At 48.7% G+C, this 14707-nt stretch overlaps 6 protein-coding genes across 6 annotated transcripts; 4 read left to right on the top strand and 2 right to left on the bottom strand.

Annotated features, from left to right (window-relative positions):
- Window positions 1-547: 547 nt before the first annotated feature.
- Window positions 548-3038, top strand: K444DRAFT_535966 (NADH-ubiquinone oxidoreductase 78 kDa subunit mitochondrial precursor; the record flags this gene model as incomplete). Its single annotated transcript, XM_024875334.1, has 6 exons — window positions 548-662; window positions 723-746; window positions 797-848; window positions 900-914; window positions 965-2869; window positions 2921-3038. 6 exons carry the CDS (start codon window positions 548-550, stop codon window positions 3036-3038), a joined length of 2229 nt encoding a protein of 742 aa, XP_024733212.1.
- A 101-nt stretch (window positions 3039-3139) lies between these two features.
- Window positions 3140-4268, bottom strand: K444DRAFT_566829 (ER lumen protein retaining receptor). Its single transcript, XM_024877144.1, has 3 exons — window positions 4220-4268; window positions 4109-4167; window positions 3140-4028 (listed from the first exon to the last, which is right to left on the bottom strand). Exons 1-3 carry the CDS (start codon window positions 4239-4241, stop codon window positions 3468-3470), a joined length of 642 nt encoding a protein of 213 aa, XP_024733211.1. The 5' UTR covers window positions 4242-4268; the 3' UTR covers window positions 3140-3467.
- Window positions 4269-4520: 252 nt separating this feature from the next.
- K444DRAFT_616111 (WLM-domain-containing protein) lies at window positions 4521-6017 on the top strand. The gene has a single exon (XM_024880859.1). The coding sequence runs from the start codon at window positions 4616-4618 to the stop codon at window positions 5669-5671; it is 1056 nt and encodes a 351-aa protein (XP_024733210.1). The 5' UTR covers window positions 4521-4615; the 3' UTR covers window positions 5672-6017.
- A 1020-nt stretch (window positions 6018-7037) lies between these two features.
- Window positions 7038-7842, top strand: K444DRAFT_665949 (uncharacterized protein; the record flags this gene model as incomplete). The annotated part of the gene is made up of 3 exons (XM_024887146.1): window positions 7038-7221; window positions 7270-7428; window positions 7504-7842. The coding sequence occupies exons 1-3, from the start codon at window positions 7096-7098 to the stop codon at window positions 7840-7842; spliced, it is 624 nt and encodes a 207-aa protein (XP_024733209.1). The 5' UTR covers window positions 7038-7095.
- Window positions 7843-10653: 2811 nt separating this feature from the next.
- Window positions 10654-11975, top strand: K444DRAFT_616107 (NAD(P)-binding protein). The gene has a single exon (XM_024880858.1). The coding sequence runs from the start codon at window positions 10944-10946 to the stop codon at window positions 11841-11843; it is 900 nt and encodes a 299-aa protein (XP_024733208.1). The 5' UTR covers window positions 10654-10943; the 3' UTR covers window positions 11844-11975.
- Window positions 11976-12266: 291 nt separating this feature from the next.
- Window positions 12267-14124, bottom strand: K444DRAFT_693654 (uncharacterized protein; the record flags this gene model as incomplete). Its single annotated transcript, XM_024887845.1, has 2 exons — window positions 12267-13516; window positions 13565-14124. Coding segments are annotated over 2 exons (1810 nt in total), but the record flags the coding sequence as incomplete, so codon positions are not given.
- Window positions 14125-14707: the final 583 nt, after the last annotated feature.

The raw sequence follows: 14707 nt of genomic DNA, 5'->3' as shown, positions 1-14707 counted from the left end.
CCAGCATCGACCATTGGCGGCTCAGAATCTTGACCTCATCGACCGCACGAGATTTCCAGAACCAAAGTCAAAACATTTGACCAACCAGGACGTCCCAATGTCGACTCCGTCAATTCCTCCATGTCCACAATGTTCATTCCAGCAGTAAGATGTAGCAGCCGGCGGTAAGTTGCTCATTCATACGAGCACGAAGCTCTCATTCGCATCCATTCCAGCGCCCAGAAGTTGTGCTCTAGAGCACAAGATAGAGGAGGACTCGACGGCAGCAACAATCTCACCGAAGTGCGATTGCGCTCAAGTGCACCCACAATAACGTGCCCAATACAATTTAAAGTTGAGAGAAGAAGATCAAATGTGTCGCGAAAATTTCCACTTTATATCGGCAGACGAGCTAAGCCAATCAGAGACCTGGCTTAGTAACTCAGAGTAGCGCGAACTCTTGCCGAACAGCTTCACCTCATCGAGGTCTTCGAGATCCAATTGCTTGCCCCCGCCACTGTTACAGCGTCGTTTTCTTTCTTTTCTGTCCAGACGACGAGAGGACACGATGCTGCGGCAAACTCTGGCACGTTCAGCTCTGCGGACGAGCAGGCAGAGCTGCAACACTTCAAGAGCGTTCGCGACCACGAGCAGGAGACCAGCGGAGGTCCAGCTTACTGTTGGTAAGGCGCATTGAGTCTGCAGATTATGAAGGGGTGGAAAGTGGCTAATTTGTGCTTTAGATGGCAAGACGGTCTCGATAGAAGGTATGCGTGGAACATTGGAACAGCTTCGGTAGATTCTGACAACCCCACAGCTGGTTCTGCGTTGATTCAAGCTTGCGAGAAGGCGGGAGTGACCATACCCAGGTGAGCATTGGAAGGGGAATATAACATGGAATCTTGCTAATATGTTTCTAGATACTGCTATCATGAGTGAGTGTTACAACGCATTCCGAATTGAATTATCACTGATCCCACAATAGAAAGCTTATGATTGCTGGAAATTGCCGGATGTGTTTGGTGGAGGTTGAGAGAGCTCCAAAGCCAGTTGCATCATGTGCATGGCCTGTTCAGCCTGGAATGGTCGTCAAGACGAATTCGCCCCTCACACACAAGGCTCGAGAAGGAGTTATGGAGTTTCTGCTGGCCAATCACCCTCTAGACTGCCCTATTTGCGACCAAGGAGGAGAGTGCGATTTACAAGATCAATCTATGCGATACGGTGCTGACAGAGGACGATTTCACGAAATTGGTGGCAAGCGTGCAACGGAAGACAAGAATATTGGACCCCTCATCAAGACATCCATGAACCGATGTATCCACTGCACAAGATGTATTCGATTTGCCAACGACGTTGCTGGTGCGCCCGAGCTTGGATCTACTGGCCGTGGAAACGATATGCAGATTGGGACATACCTCGAGAAGAACTTGGACTCGGAAATGTCTGGAAATGTCATCGACTTATGCCCCGTTGGAGCTTTGACTTCGAAGCCCTACGCATTCAGAGCAAGACCATGGGAATTGAAGCACTCCGAGTCAATTGATGTTCTGGATGGCCTTGGATCAAACATTCGGGTGGACTCGAGAGGTCTTGAGGTTATGCGAATTCTTCCCAGAATCAACGACGACGTCAACGAGGAGTGGATCAACGACAAGTCACGTTTTGCTTGTGATGGATTAAAGACTCAGAGACTCACCACGCCCCTGATCCGGAAAGACGATAAGTTTTTCCCTGCCACTTGGGAGCAAGCCTTGACTGAGATCGCTGCTGCCTACAAGGACTTCGCACCGAAGGGTAACGAATTCAAAGCCATTGCTGGGGAGCTCATCGAGGTCGAATCAATGGTGGCTTTGAAGGACTTGGCCAACAAGCTTGGTTCTGAGAACTTGGCTCTGGATCAACCCTCCGGAAGTCAACCAATCGCTCACGGAATCGACGTTCGTTCAAACTACCTCTTCAACTCAAAGATTTGGGGTGTAGAGGAAGCTGATGCAATTCTCATCGTGGGATCCAATCCTCGATGGGAAGCAGCTGGTTTGAATGCTCGTATCCGCAAGCAATGGATGCGCTCAGACCTTGAGATTGGTGTTGTTGGCGAGACATGGAACTCTACTTTCGAATTCGAGCACCTTGGCACCGACGCCGCTGCTTTGAAGAAGGCTCTTGCCGGGCCATTTGGGAAGAAACTTCAAGCAGCCAAGAGACCAATGATCATCGTTGGCTCAGGAGTTACTGACCACCCAGATGCAAAGGCCATCTATGAGATGGTTGGCTCTTTCGTGGATAAGAACGCCGCAAACTTCCTGTCTGAGGAATGGAATGGTTACAACGTTCTCCAACGTGCTGCATCAAGAGCTGGTGCTTACGAAGTTGGCTTCACCACTCCATCGACTGCGGTCGCAAACACCAAGCCCAAGTTCGTCTGGCTCCTTGGTGCAGATGAGTTCGCAACGTCAGAAATTCCCAAGGACGCTTTCGTGGTCTATCAAGGACACCACGGTGACCGCGGCGCTCAAATCGCCGATGTCGTCCTCCCTGGGGCTGCATATACCGAGAAAGCAGGCACCTACGTCAACACCGAAGGCAGAGTTCAAATGACTCGAGCGGCCACTTCATTACCGGGTGCTGCACGAACAGACTGGAAGATCATCCGAGCAATCAGCGAGTTCCTCGGTGCACCATTACCTTATGATGATGTTGCAGCTCTAAGAGATCGTATGATCGAGATCAGCCCTGCGTTGGCCAGTTACGATGTTGCTGAGCCAGTTGCATTGAAGCAGCTGAGTAAGGTGCAACTGGTGGACCAGAACAAGGGCAGCAAGCCAAGCGGTGAGGCATTGAAGAAGGTTATCGAGAATTTTTATTTCACAGACGTCATCTCAAGAAGGTAAACTATCCATTGACGGTCGCTTGGGGATCTGTGCTAACAATTTTACAGTTCGCCAACAATGGCTAGATGTTCTGCAGCGAAGGAGACAGGCAACCCAGAGACCAACTTCCTGGCACCTGGATATTCATCAGAGAATCCTCATGGTCGTGTTGCATATGGGCCGTGATCTTGTATTTTGAGACCTTTTGCCCTGCATCTGGTGTTGGTTCTGTATATATGGGAAGTCGTACAATACAAAGAATGCAAAAACTAAATAGATCGGCCCATGTCCTACCCATGAGTGGTCATTATGGCCTGCAAGCCAGCAGACTTCCAAGTGGATTTGAAATTAGTTATTACGTTTGGTCGTGCAGCAAATCTATGCATTTTACATACTGTACATGTACTGTACATCAGACCGTCATGAAAAGTAAACCAGCCCATCCGTCGGATCGAAGTCCAACTTAACCCCAACGCCTTCCATGCACAACCAACTTCCTCCCAAGGGAATGCTGCTCCAAGCAGGATGTATTTATCTCATCCTCGTTTCTCAAAGCTTTCATCTCATTTTCGTTCCCTCCCTTCGAAACAATAATCCTCTTCATCAGTGCCAAATCTATACTGGCAGCGCAAATTTCTTTCCCTTCAGCACCTTCGTGTAGTAAATCCAGAAGAAGTCCGAATACAGCAATGTCTGCACGATCCCAGCAAGGACGCTAATCGGCTCCCAGTGGCCCTCCACAAAATACCGGTAGATCCAATTCGGGATATACAGCGCACGGTAGCTCCCCAAAGCAAACAGATAATGTGTCGTTATCGTCTCCGCCTCTCCAGTTCTTTGCAACAAGAACAATTGCGGCAGAATAGCGACCGATTCAAGCCAGATTGAGAAAGCCCACGTCATTTCATACAGGGTCCATTTGTACGGGAAAAGGACAGCAAGCACGGCTGAGCCCCCGAGCAGGTATTGCACGCGGAAGGTATCGAGGTTCGGGTCGTGGGTTGGCTTGTACGCTGTTGTCATGAGGTAGATTGTGTAGCCTGACGAGGCGAGGAAGAGCATCTTGAAGACGGTGTTGTAGAGGCTGTCGCCGAAGGTCCAGAAGAGGTCGAGGTAGCGGGTTATGTAGACGATTAGGTAGAGGGCTTGCGATTTGAAAGATATGCCGGAACATGACTGTGGACCTCGTTAGCTTTCGTGTGTCGAGCGAGGCCGCATTCCGAAGAAATAGGAATTGCTTTGGGAAGGAGAAGTACGCTGGTTTGTGTCATCTTGTGTAACAATATCAGAATCGATATCAAGTGGGAGAGGTCTCCTGTAAGAATCAATTAGTTCTTTATCTCTAGGAAGGGAGTTCCAAGCTGTACCCAGGATCCGAAAAATATTCATGGCGGGTGGTCGTGGAACGCCTCGGCGTTTTCCTCGCAGGCGTGCAGCGGGTGAAGGAGTGGATAGCTGCTCAGATTTAGCAGCTTGGTTGGCGTCCGAGTCAATGGCAAGGTTGATGGTTCTCGCAAGAGAGGCTTCAGATGGGGATGTTAAGGACACGCAACGGCGCGCTTTCTTTCTCCAGGGAGTCGCTTAATTAAGCTTCCGGCTAGAAGCGAGTAGCCGCGACGTGCGGATCATGTGGCGACGACTGGCGATTACGAAGCAAACACTACCTGGAACTTTCTGGTAATCAGAACAATGAACTTGTATTTTGCAAACAAATACCATCTCAATCTCTTCCTATTCCACTTACACTTCCATACTTAGTGAACATGGCAACTGATATGCAAGAACCCACCATGTCTACTGACACTCAGGATCTAGTCTCGGTTACCTTCACACACCATGGCCAACCTCATACCTTCCAATTCCCCACCGATGCCACTATCTCAGACCTCTCAGATGATATCGCCGACAGCTTGTCAATACCTCCCTCGAACCAAAAGATCATGGTCTCGAAAATTGGCCTCCTCAAACCTCCATTCAAAGATCCGAACCTCCCAATCACCTCGATAGCAGACAAGAAGATCATTTTGATGGGAAGTACAGCGGATGAAGCCTCCTCAATAGCAGAAGCCGCCGAGCACACATCTCGACGAGCAATCCGACGAAGTAGACCAATGCAAAAAGTCCAAGCGTACAAATCCCACGACTGGAAGAAAGAGCAAGAAGAAAGCCAATACACTTTCCTCACTCTCCGACCCTTGTCATACCTCCCAAACCCCTCCAAGTCTCTACAGTTCCTGCAAAGGTTGAAAGACGATGCGGGGATCAAGGCAGCGATGAGGAAACACAAGTTCACGGTCCCGCTGCTCACGGAGATGAATCCCGTCGAACACACGCAGTCCAACCATGAAGGCACAACACGCACCCTTGGGCTGAATCGAAATGCGGGAGAGGTCATTGAGTTGAGGTTAAGGACTGATGCGTATGATGGATACAGGGACTACAAGACGATCCGGAAGACGCTTTGTCATGAACTGGCACATAATGTACATGGTCCCCATGATAGGAATTTCTGGGATCTGTGCAAGCAGATAGAGAAGGAGGTTGAGGGAGCGGATTGGAGGAGTAGTGGTAAGACAGTGGGGAATGATGAGGTTTATGATGGCAATGGGGAAGAGGATGTGGATGATCATGGTGGATGGACAGGGGGCGAGTTTGTGCTTGGTGCGAGTAGTGCTAGAGGTGCGGAGAGCACGGGGAATGCGGATACAGGGGGCATGAGCAGGCGGGAGATTCTGGCGAGGGCGGCGGAGGAAAGGATGAAGAGATTGAGGGAGCAGCAGCAGGAGGGTGGGGGAGGGCAGAGCAGTGGATCTTCTTGATGAGGAGATGAGGACTTTACTTGCATTTGAGCGTCGGCGTTAAAAGACCCGGATTATGGGATACCGGTATGATTTTGGAAATCCTTCTTTTCAATGTAATGAAATTGCTTGTTTCATCTTACGTCGCCCTTTTGCGTGTTCATCATTGGATATCGTGTCCTTGAGGATGAGCAGTGCACTGTTTACACCCATTTCCAGTCGACGAAGGCGGAATTCTGAGTAGAGAAATAGAAGCGGTAGAGACAGCGGTTTTATTTGCACCTCACTGCTGGCTTACAATTCCTCGAGCTCCCTTTTACGTCCCCTTGAACCATGGTCCCTACCCCGTACCAGCATTATAACGTCAAGCTACTTGCCTTTATTGCATATCGCTTGAGCTAATAGAATGGTTAGCCTTCCTCTAATATTATAACTATGGTTTCTATTATGTCCTTGCATCTGCTTAATGCACCTCGGTTATATCCAGAAGGTATCTTTGATCCTGCAAGACGTTGCTTTGATATAATTCGAGATGAAATGTGGAACCCGCCCGTGAGCTGCTTCGTCCGTGGCTCGATCAGCGTGTATTATTGTATTCCTCAACAAATCGGACACTGTACCTGCCGATCCTTCGTTGCTATCAGGCTGAGCGCTGACCCCATCACGTGCTGATGCAATTCACTTCTCCGACTTTTATCAATTGAAATAAGGCCTTTTCCCTCAACAGCGGCCTCAGTGGCGGTAGTGTATTCTAAACCCCTCAAAAGGTTGAAGCACTAACTACTGCTGAGGAGTGGTAATGCAACGAAACCGGTTCCTTAATTCGAAATGATATGACCCAGTTTGTAGCACATACCCACCGGCCATTACCCAGATGCGCCGGAGTAACATTGGGATGTGACTGGAGAATTGATCCCCGGTATCAAAGAATGTGAGTCTTCTATCCCTTTAACTTTTTTTTGAAGCTTTTTGCAAATGGCCACAGAGAGAAACATGAAGTGGTACATGCCAATCGAGGTCCGATGACATGAACAAGCAGTGAACTCTGTATTAAGATGTCCTAAACCTCGGTTTTCGGTTTCTTGAATTTTTCGGGTGGGGCGTGGGATGAGAGCGAATTAGCGAGGCGAGGTTTTGAGGATATACTTTTCCCCGCTCATGTCCCTATGAAAAACCACCAACTTAGCCTTTGTAACAGACCTTGTAAAAATCGTGTTGAAATTGGAGCTGTGTTCACCGAAGTAAGTCGTATTCGTATATAGAGGTGCCTCCGGACCCTTGAACTGATAAAGCCTCCCGGATCGATATATAAAATTTTGGCGTGTGGCGCAGCTCTCAATGTACAAATGTTCTTCGGTTCGTTTGACTTTGCAACCGAGCAGATCCAGCTCTTTCCATTTAAACTACCATTTTATCGATGCTAATTAACTTTAGAGCTTCCATATATGGGTGAGATTGGAGGCTTAGAAATCCCACTCCTCGCGCCTACCCCGCATCCCCAGATGTCGACCTCATCAGCTCCACCACTAACACCCAAACGAGAGTTCGTCGCTCTCATGACAGGCTTCGGTGTATGTCCAATCCCTCTTTTCAGAACCTGACTAACCAATTCCATCCAGCCCTTCCCGCAAGCGCCCATAAACACATCCCACCTCCTCACCATGCATCTCGCAGATCATCTATCAATGATCAACCAATACAACTCAACTGGACTGCCTATCGAAATTCCGAATCCCACTGCCGCGGACGGGAAATTCATTAAAACCGAGTACGCCTATGTACGCGCTTTCATCCAACAGCTGTTCGACCAGTATCAAGACCAGGTCGATGCAATTGTTCATCTTGGATGGTAGATGGTTGGGAGTAGTACTCCTTGGAAGAGAGAGCGTTCAATGAAAGGTTTACCAGTAATTGGTGCGGCGCACGGGAGGAGGAGGGGTATTATAGTGCCTGATGCAGAGGGGAAGACGGTTAGGGATATTTCCAAGAAGGGAGGGAAGGGGATGTGGGACGATATTCCGTTGGGACTGAAAGCTGCCGGGCTTAACGTTAGGATTTTTGTGGATGATGTGAAGAAGATTGTGAACTATGAAACGGATAACAAGGGGAAGGGGAAGGGGAAGGAGAAGATAAAGGTTGATGTCATTTCTCATGATGGGGCTGGATATGCGGGTGGATTTAATTTATTATGAGAGATTGGCAACTTGCAGGAGGAGGAAGCTCAATACAAGGGTGGTGTTTTGTCACGTCCCTGAATGGAAGGAGGAGGAGGAGAGGCTTGAGAGAGGTGCGGATTTGGTTTGTGCTGTTGTCGGTGCTGTCTACAGACAGATCACTCCTTCCTTCCCTGACCAGGTCATATACCCGATATAGGTGGATCAGTATTCTATCTGATCCACTCTGAAGTCATTGCATTCAGCGTGCTTGGTTCAATGTTGTCCTACCCATCATCCGCCGTGGTGATCTCATTGCACCCAAATGACTCAGATCAGGCAATATTTATTCCATCCAACGCCACTGCTTAGTCGAAGTCGAAGCAAGACATCTTCCTCGCAGCCGCCGGTTACAAGTTGAACGCAGATCTGGCCAAGCCCTCCGCAAGCTTGTTCTCATTCTTCGTAACCCTCCAGAGCTTGACGTCGGTAGCCTGTTCCTCCAAAGCCACAAAGAGTGTATGCAATTCGTGGAACAGGTCCGCGTGTACGACAGGGCTACCCTTGGAGTTAACGTAGTCCTGGTCCTCCCACTTCCAAACAACTCCATCCCTAAGACGTATTTAGCATTGTAGGATATGTTGCAGGATGATATGTAAAGTTGGACCTACATATGTTGGGGCAGGTAGTTTGAGGTGACTTTGAGGACGACGAGGTTAATATCAGCTGCTAAAGAGTGATCCTGCACAGTCTTGAGGGCCATAATGGCGGCGTAGAGCTCAGATGCCTGTGAATTGTTAGTTGATTCTCAGGTGCTCCAGGCCATATCAAGCTTATGCAGATCTTGGGAAGGTAAACTGGCCTGATCATTGATGGGGCCATCCTTTGGCAAGAGACCGCAACGATTGAATGATGAGCCCTCGGCGAAGAATACTCCGTATGCCCCCTGTTTTCCCAGATTGATACCCTTGATAACACCATTAACGTCGATCAAGAGAGTCCGTTCGTCGCCGGAAAGTCGCCGGAAACCCCTTGGGTTGATGCTCGTGTTCTGGAAATCTGGAACACCGAAGTATTCGTCCGCGTCGAAAATGCGACTTGTCATTGTGGGATTCTCTTGGGTCGATCTCTCAGCTCTGAGGTGGTTCTTGTTGGTGGAAGAAGGATTTGGAAGGAATCTCGTGGATTTTACGAAGCTTAAGCGACCTCGGAATGCATTCACCTCCAAAAACGAGAATTAGGGCTAGGAAAGTAAAATTGTGTAAGCTTTCGAATTTCCAAACATTTGCCTGGACAAGGAGCGTGTGTGATAAGTGGACGGAAGCAGAAGTTTTCAAGCATACTTCACACTTTCAACAAAACCGTGTCACTCGACGTTGAATCGTAAGGTTATCTTGCAATGTTCGAGTCTAAATATAATGTACCACGCCGTATTCGTACATCTATATTCCTGCTTCGGGTCGTCTCAAAATTCCTCCCATGTGTTGTGCAATACCAACGCCACCTAAGCTTCCCCCGGTCAGTGACAAGCACTTCAAGAAAAAGTGCAACACTCACCTGAAGCCTCTCAAAATATTGCAGCCCTCGCCAGTCCATCAGCTTGCTGATTGAACTCTTTCCTCACCAAACAAAAGCTCACATGTATTCCATACTCCTTCTCCAACAAAACAACCTTTTCATGCAAGTACTTGAAAGCTCTCCCATTGACTACCGGCTGACCCTTCCAATTGCGGAACCCATTCAGCGCCCACTTCCAGATATATTCGCTCAATCCCAATGCCAGGTAGGACGAATCCGTCTTGATGATCACATGCGTGAGGTCCTCCCCAGCAATGATGAGCTGATGGACAACCTCCAATGCTTGTATCGTTGCATACAACTCCGAATAATTGCTGGTCTGTGGTGAGGGAGCTGGAACTTCGCCGCTTTTGTTCAAATCATGTGCGTGATGGGAGAAGAATACGCCGTATGCTGTTCGAGCTGATGATAATCCGTTCTCTCTGCAAGAGCCTCCGATCGCAACGACAATAGATTGGGGGTCGGTTTCTAGTCTTCTGAGACCTGATGATTCATCCGTGACGGCTGTGATGCCATGTCTTTCTACGTCAAAGGTGCGATTCTTCTTAGGGACAGTAGTGAGTCTGCGTTTCACAACTTCCGTAACTTTCGTGTTCTGGCGATCTCTCACAGATTTCACTCTCCCCATTCTGCTGGCTCTCAAAAGTGGACCAATGTCTTTTTTGCCTCTTCTTGAACGGACCCTCACCATTCTGGCAGATTTCTGGTAGTATTTAAGTGAAAGTCCTGTCCGAGTGGGTTGTCAGATCTTGAATTGAGGCTGATAGAGAAATGAGGATGTTGACAGGACGTCGTGAGCTGTGGGTCGGTTCTCAAGCCACATCCGTCAGAGGCGAGATGGCTAGGCCAGGAGTGGGCGCTACTCCATGGAACACACATGCCCCTGAATCTATGGCATCAGCTTTCATATTCTTCCAAAGGAAATGAACCCAGAACAGGTTTGATAATTGGTCTAAAGAAGCCTGCGAGTGACAGAGGAAAAGATACTACAAGCTAGAAGCTGTGAATCTCCATCCCTCACCAGCCAGAACACCATATTCTGCCCCTTCATGCTTGTGGCAAACTCCAAGAATCAAGTTATGACATTTGCTCACTTTAGGAAGAACAGAATCTCAGCTCTTGCACAGTTCGGATAAGAATTAAACATCTCGTCTCCGGCTTCAAGTTCCATCACGTGCTCACAGCCCCCTTCGGCTATGCGGCCGCCTCTGCAGCGAAGCGGCCGAAGCGGACATGCAAAGAAAATCCCATTTCCATCTCCGAACCTCCAACACCTTTCCCATCTCCGAACCTCCACCACCATTCCATAATCTCCATGTACGATCAAGAACAGGGTCAAGCTTCCAAACGCCCATAGCCCCCACTCCGCTCCTCGGTTGGTCCGCAAGATATTTCAAATCTGGTGATCGAATATCGCCAGTGGACGCTTCTACTCCGGGGCTGGCTTGGAGGGTAGGAAGTATAAAGCCAGCCCCCTTCCATTCTCTCAGTTCTATCTTCATTCTCAATCAGTTCTCTATTCAATCTCAAACATCCATTAGTTCTTACAAAAAACAAACACAATGACTAAATCCATCCCAGAAAACGCCGTCTGGCTTATATCAGGCTGCTCCTCTGGCCTTGGCCAGAACCTCAGCACACTCCTCCAAGAAACCAACACCTACCGCATCGTAGCAACAGCCCGACGCCTCTCCGCCCTCTCCTACCTCCCCTCCTCCCCAAACATCCTGAAACTCGAGCTCGACGTCACCTCCCAAACGTCGATCGACGCGGCGGTCGCAGCAGCAGTTGAGAAGTTCGGGAGAATCGACGTCCTAGTCAATAATGCAGGATACGGACTCATGGGCGATGCAGAGGGTACCTCCGACGCCGAAGCACGCGAGATAATGGATACGAATTTCTGGGGTGCGGTCAATATGACAAAAGCTGTGCTACCTGTATTCCGTGATGTGAATCCGGCTGGTGATGGAGGCGTCGTTGTGATGGTCAGCTCCATGGGTGGCTTCATCGGTTTTCCCGGGGGCACATATTACCATGCGAGCAAGTTCGCCATGGAGGGATTCACAGAGAGCGTGGCGAAGGAGATGTTCCCTGAGTGGAATATCAGGTTCTTGATTCTGGAGCCTGGTGGAGTCAAGACGAAGTATGCATCCGGAATTAGATACTCAAAAAGGCATCCGGCGTACTTGGATCCAAAGGGACCCACCAATCAGATGATTGCGTATCTCCAGACCCCAGGTATTGAGGATGCTTGGGGTGACGCAGTGCTTGTGGTCAAGGCTTTGGTCAAGGTCGTGGCGTCTGATGATATTCCGTTCAGATTGCCCATGGGGAGTGATGCGTGGGGATTGATGAAAGCGGAGGTGCATGGCATGGACAAAGAACTTGAGAAGTGGAAATCGGTGAGCGAAAGCTCCTCAGGTGGGGAACAGTTGGAGAGTGTTGAATTTTTGAAGAAATGAGGATACAACGGCATTGTTCAGTAGCTTTTGTAAATAGATTTTTTCAAGGAGCCACTTAGCTATAAATTAGAATGAGCATTTAAAAACAAGGGCAAAGCTTGCTCTCTCGGTGAGAAATATACGAAACTCGAGGGGACCTTTGAAGAAAGTAGACTTCAATGCACTTGACTCGAGAGGATGTTAAGAGAGCAGACGCATCCAAAGTCTCGAAAATGTGGACGAAACTGCAAGTGAAAAAATATCCACTTTTATGCGTGCATGCACTCCGTTCTCATAACTAAGTCAGTCTTCATGAATGTCTCCTCTTCGATGTCGAAGAGCCTTCCCGATGACACTTCGAATTATTTCACGAAGTCCAAACGATGGCAGCTCCTCTACATCACGAATGTCCCGGGGGTCTCTGCGCAACATAGCTATACCTACTCAACTGCCATCCTCGGTTCGAGTTCTCATGTCTTTTGCACCCCTAGCCAACTGACAGGCCTCATACACATCATCACCTCCCAGAAAGCGAAAGCTTACTCGGATAGAAGGCTGCCCTTTTCGGAGATCGGTGAGTTTTCCAAGCAATTTCCGCAATTCAGGACAGTGGTCAGCATCATGGAAATCTCTGCCTTTCTTCCTTGTCAACGTCCACCCCTCATACTCATACACCCATTTCCACTCGTCCAGGGCGATCAGAAATCCCTGGATCTTTGTGCACAGTATGATGTGATCGATGACGATTGCCATTTTATGAATCATTTGAATGGTCGTATCCAATGCAAAGGTCGCCGCCAGTGCCCCAATCTTGTGAGGATTATTGTACCGGTCATTCCAATATACATGAAGTTTCCCATACTTCCGCGACAGCCTCCATTCCTGTGACAATTCCAACTTTTTTGCGTTATAAAGGGAGTTCTCTGCGAACCAAACTCCAAAGCCAGTCTTTTCCTTACCAGACCAACATTCACCATGCATGCCGACTACGATCGCGTTCGTAACATCTTCGTTGAGAGGGGGTCGCCAGATTTCAGCCTTTCCATCGTAGTAACCACCGCGTCGATGGTAATCGAAACTACCTGTATTGCTGTCAATCCGAGGTGGCAAGAATCCTTGATAGTGGTAGAAAAGGCTTTGCTCTTCTCCTACGGCGATCTGTATCGGTGACTTTGGTATTATGCTTGGTTGACCTGTTGCCGACTGTGACAATCTGCTGTGTGAACGTTTCCATGCCACTTCTCCCGGTTCCAGGTCGTATGTTGATTTCAAGATTCTATATTCTTCTATGTATCCCTCGAAGGCTTCTTTGTAAAACTGAGGCCGTTGTGCTTGGAGCTCTCCTGGTGCGGGGAGCCACTTCGATCTGACTGCTTCGTGCTTTTTGACAAACTTCGCAAATGGTTCGTTGTATTCATTATCTCTCACGCGATGCGATTGCGATTGCGTTAGAGTCCCAAGTTGGTTGCCCGATGTTGGCCCAAGAATAGGCCGGTTGTCAGATCTTGGAATCTGTCCCGGATGTTTGTTGACTTCTGGATGTCTCACCTGCTGTCCGGGTGCTTTCGGTAGAGTTGTTTGGGAGGGTGATTCAACTCTGGTATTTTGGGATAATGGCGTTTCCCTTAGTCCAAGTTCCCTCCTTTGTCTTGCCTCTTGGAGTGCTCTTTGAATAGTGATTCGGGGAGCTGGTGCTGTAACTGATGGTTGTCCGGGGTGGGGTTGAGACTATACCGCCTGACGTGTTACTGTTGCCTCGGTGGAACTTTGAGGTTCAACTTCCGGGGCACTTTTCAAAATTTTGTCATATTTTTCAATGTCTTCCCCGAAACTCTCAAGCCATTCTTCGACGCTCTTGGGACTCGAACCTTTTCCCTTGTCCCCAAGGGTGATCATGCCACCCCTCGGATCCGCCTGCATGTGAGACAGCAGAAATTGGGTCTGGTCATCGTTTTCGCTACTAGATATGCCGTTGCCCTGCCGCCCTGTATCTGGTCCGCCCCAGCAGCCCCTGTAATCTTGTGATGCGGTATCGGACGACTCAATTTGGCAAACCCGTGCTGCAATTCGCGATCCGGTGTTCGAGCTGCCCGACTTTCTGCCATACGATCTACTCTCACAGCTCGATTCTCTGCTCTCTTCTCGTCTCTTGAATGTTCTGGCTTTGAATTCGTAACTCCGTTCTGCGGATATGGCTTCTGAGGCTGTTCTGCGCTGTCGAGGCAGCGTGGTTCGTTCGGGGTCCCGGGCATCCCAATGTATTGGTTTGCTTCTGATGAGTTGCACATCAGCGTCGGACATGACGGCGCGATTCGATTATTATACTAATGTCTCTGGAAGAATGTTGTAAGTGATGTTATGAGTGATGAAGATGGAAGTCTATGTTTGAGCGGAAGACTTAGCTTTGTTTACTTTGGTGTTGGTGAGGGAAGAAGGAGCGGCGATCAAATAAGCGCACCTTCCATCAGTGTCAAGGCCAGTCAATCTCACTTTTGGAGAGCAACAACACGCTGGTCTCTCATAAACCTACAGCCAATCTAATTCCGCTTTCGTCGAGGGGAAAATATGCGAAGCTGTCATTGTCGAGTGAGGTTGCGCTCTATATGTTGAGATCGAGTTGCGTCGGTGTGTTTGTAGAATTTCTCGGAATATCAGCCTCTCAAATGTTTGGGTTATTCACCCAATCAAGGAGGTTTCGTGGCATCCATCACCCATTTCGGCAGGAGTGCTTGTGTGCAAGATCTCGTGCGGCTTGGATTGGTTCCTGCTGGACTGAGGTTTTGCCTTTCTGAACAATGATTCTCAAACCATTCCTATCATCGCTCTAAAGGATTCTTAATTTTTACGCAATATTCATATCAATCAATTTGATTGATAATGTGAGT

Source organism: Hyaloscypha bicolor (assembly GCF_002865645.1).
Source record: "Hyaloscypha bicolor E unplaced genomic scaffold K444scaffold_118, whole genome shotgun sequence".
In the NCBI taxonomy this organism is placed as follows: Eukaryota; Fungi; Ascomycota; class Leotiomycetes; order Helotiales; family Hyaloscyphaceae; genus Hyaloscypha; species Hyaloscypha bicolor.
The sequence above is the reverse complement of the archived record's forward strand: the minus strand, read 5'-3'. Positions and strand labels throughout refer to the sequence as shown.

Bases quoted from the DNA above. Each gene is read 5' to 3' on its own strand.
- K444DRAFT_566829 (XM_024877144.1), bottom strand. From the start codon at position 4,241: ATGAATATTTTTCGGATCCTGG. The intron at 4,168-4,219 runs GTACAGCTTGGA...TGATTCTTACAG, and splicing joins GAATATTTTTCGGATCCTGG to GAGACCTCTCCCACTTGATA. The intron at 4,029-4,108 runs GTACTTCTCCTT...CGAGGTCCACAG, and splicing joins ACAAGATGACACAAACCAGC to TCATGTTCCGGCATATCTTT.
- K444DRAFT_616111 (XM_024880859.1), top strand. From the start codon at position 4,616: ATGGCAACTGATATGCAAGAACCCACCATGTCTACTGACACTCAGGAT.
- K444DRAFT_616107 (XM_024880858.1), top strand. From the start codon at position 10,944: ATGACTAAATCCATCCCAGAAAACGCCGTCTGGCTTATATCAGGCTGC.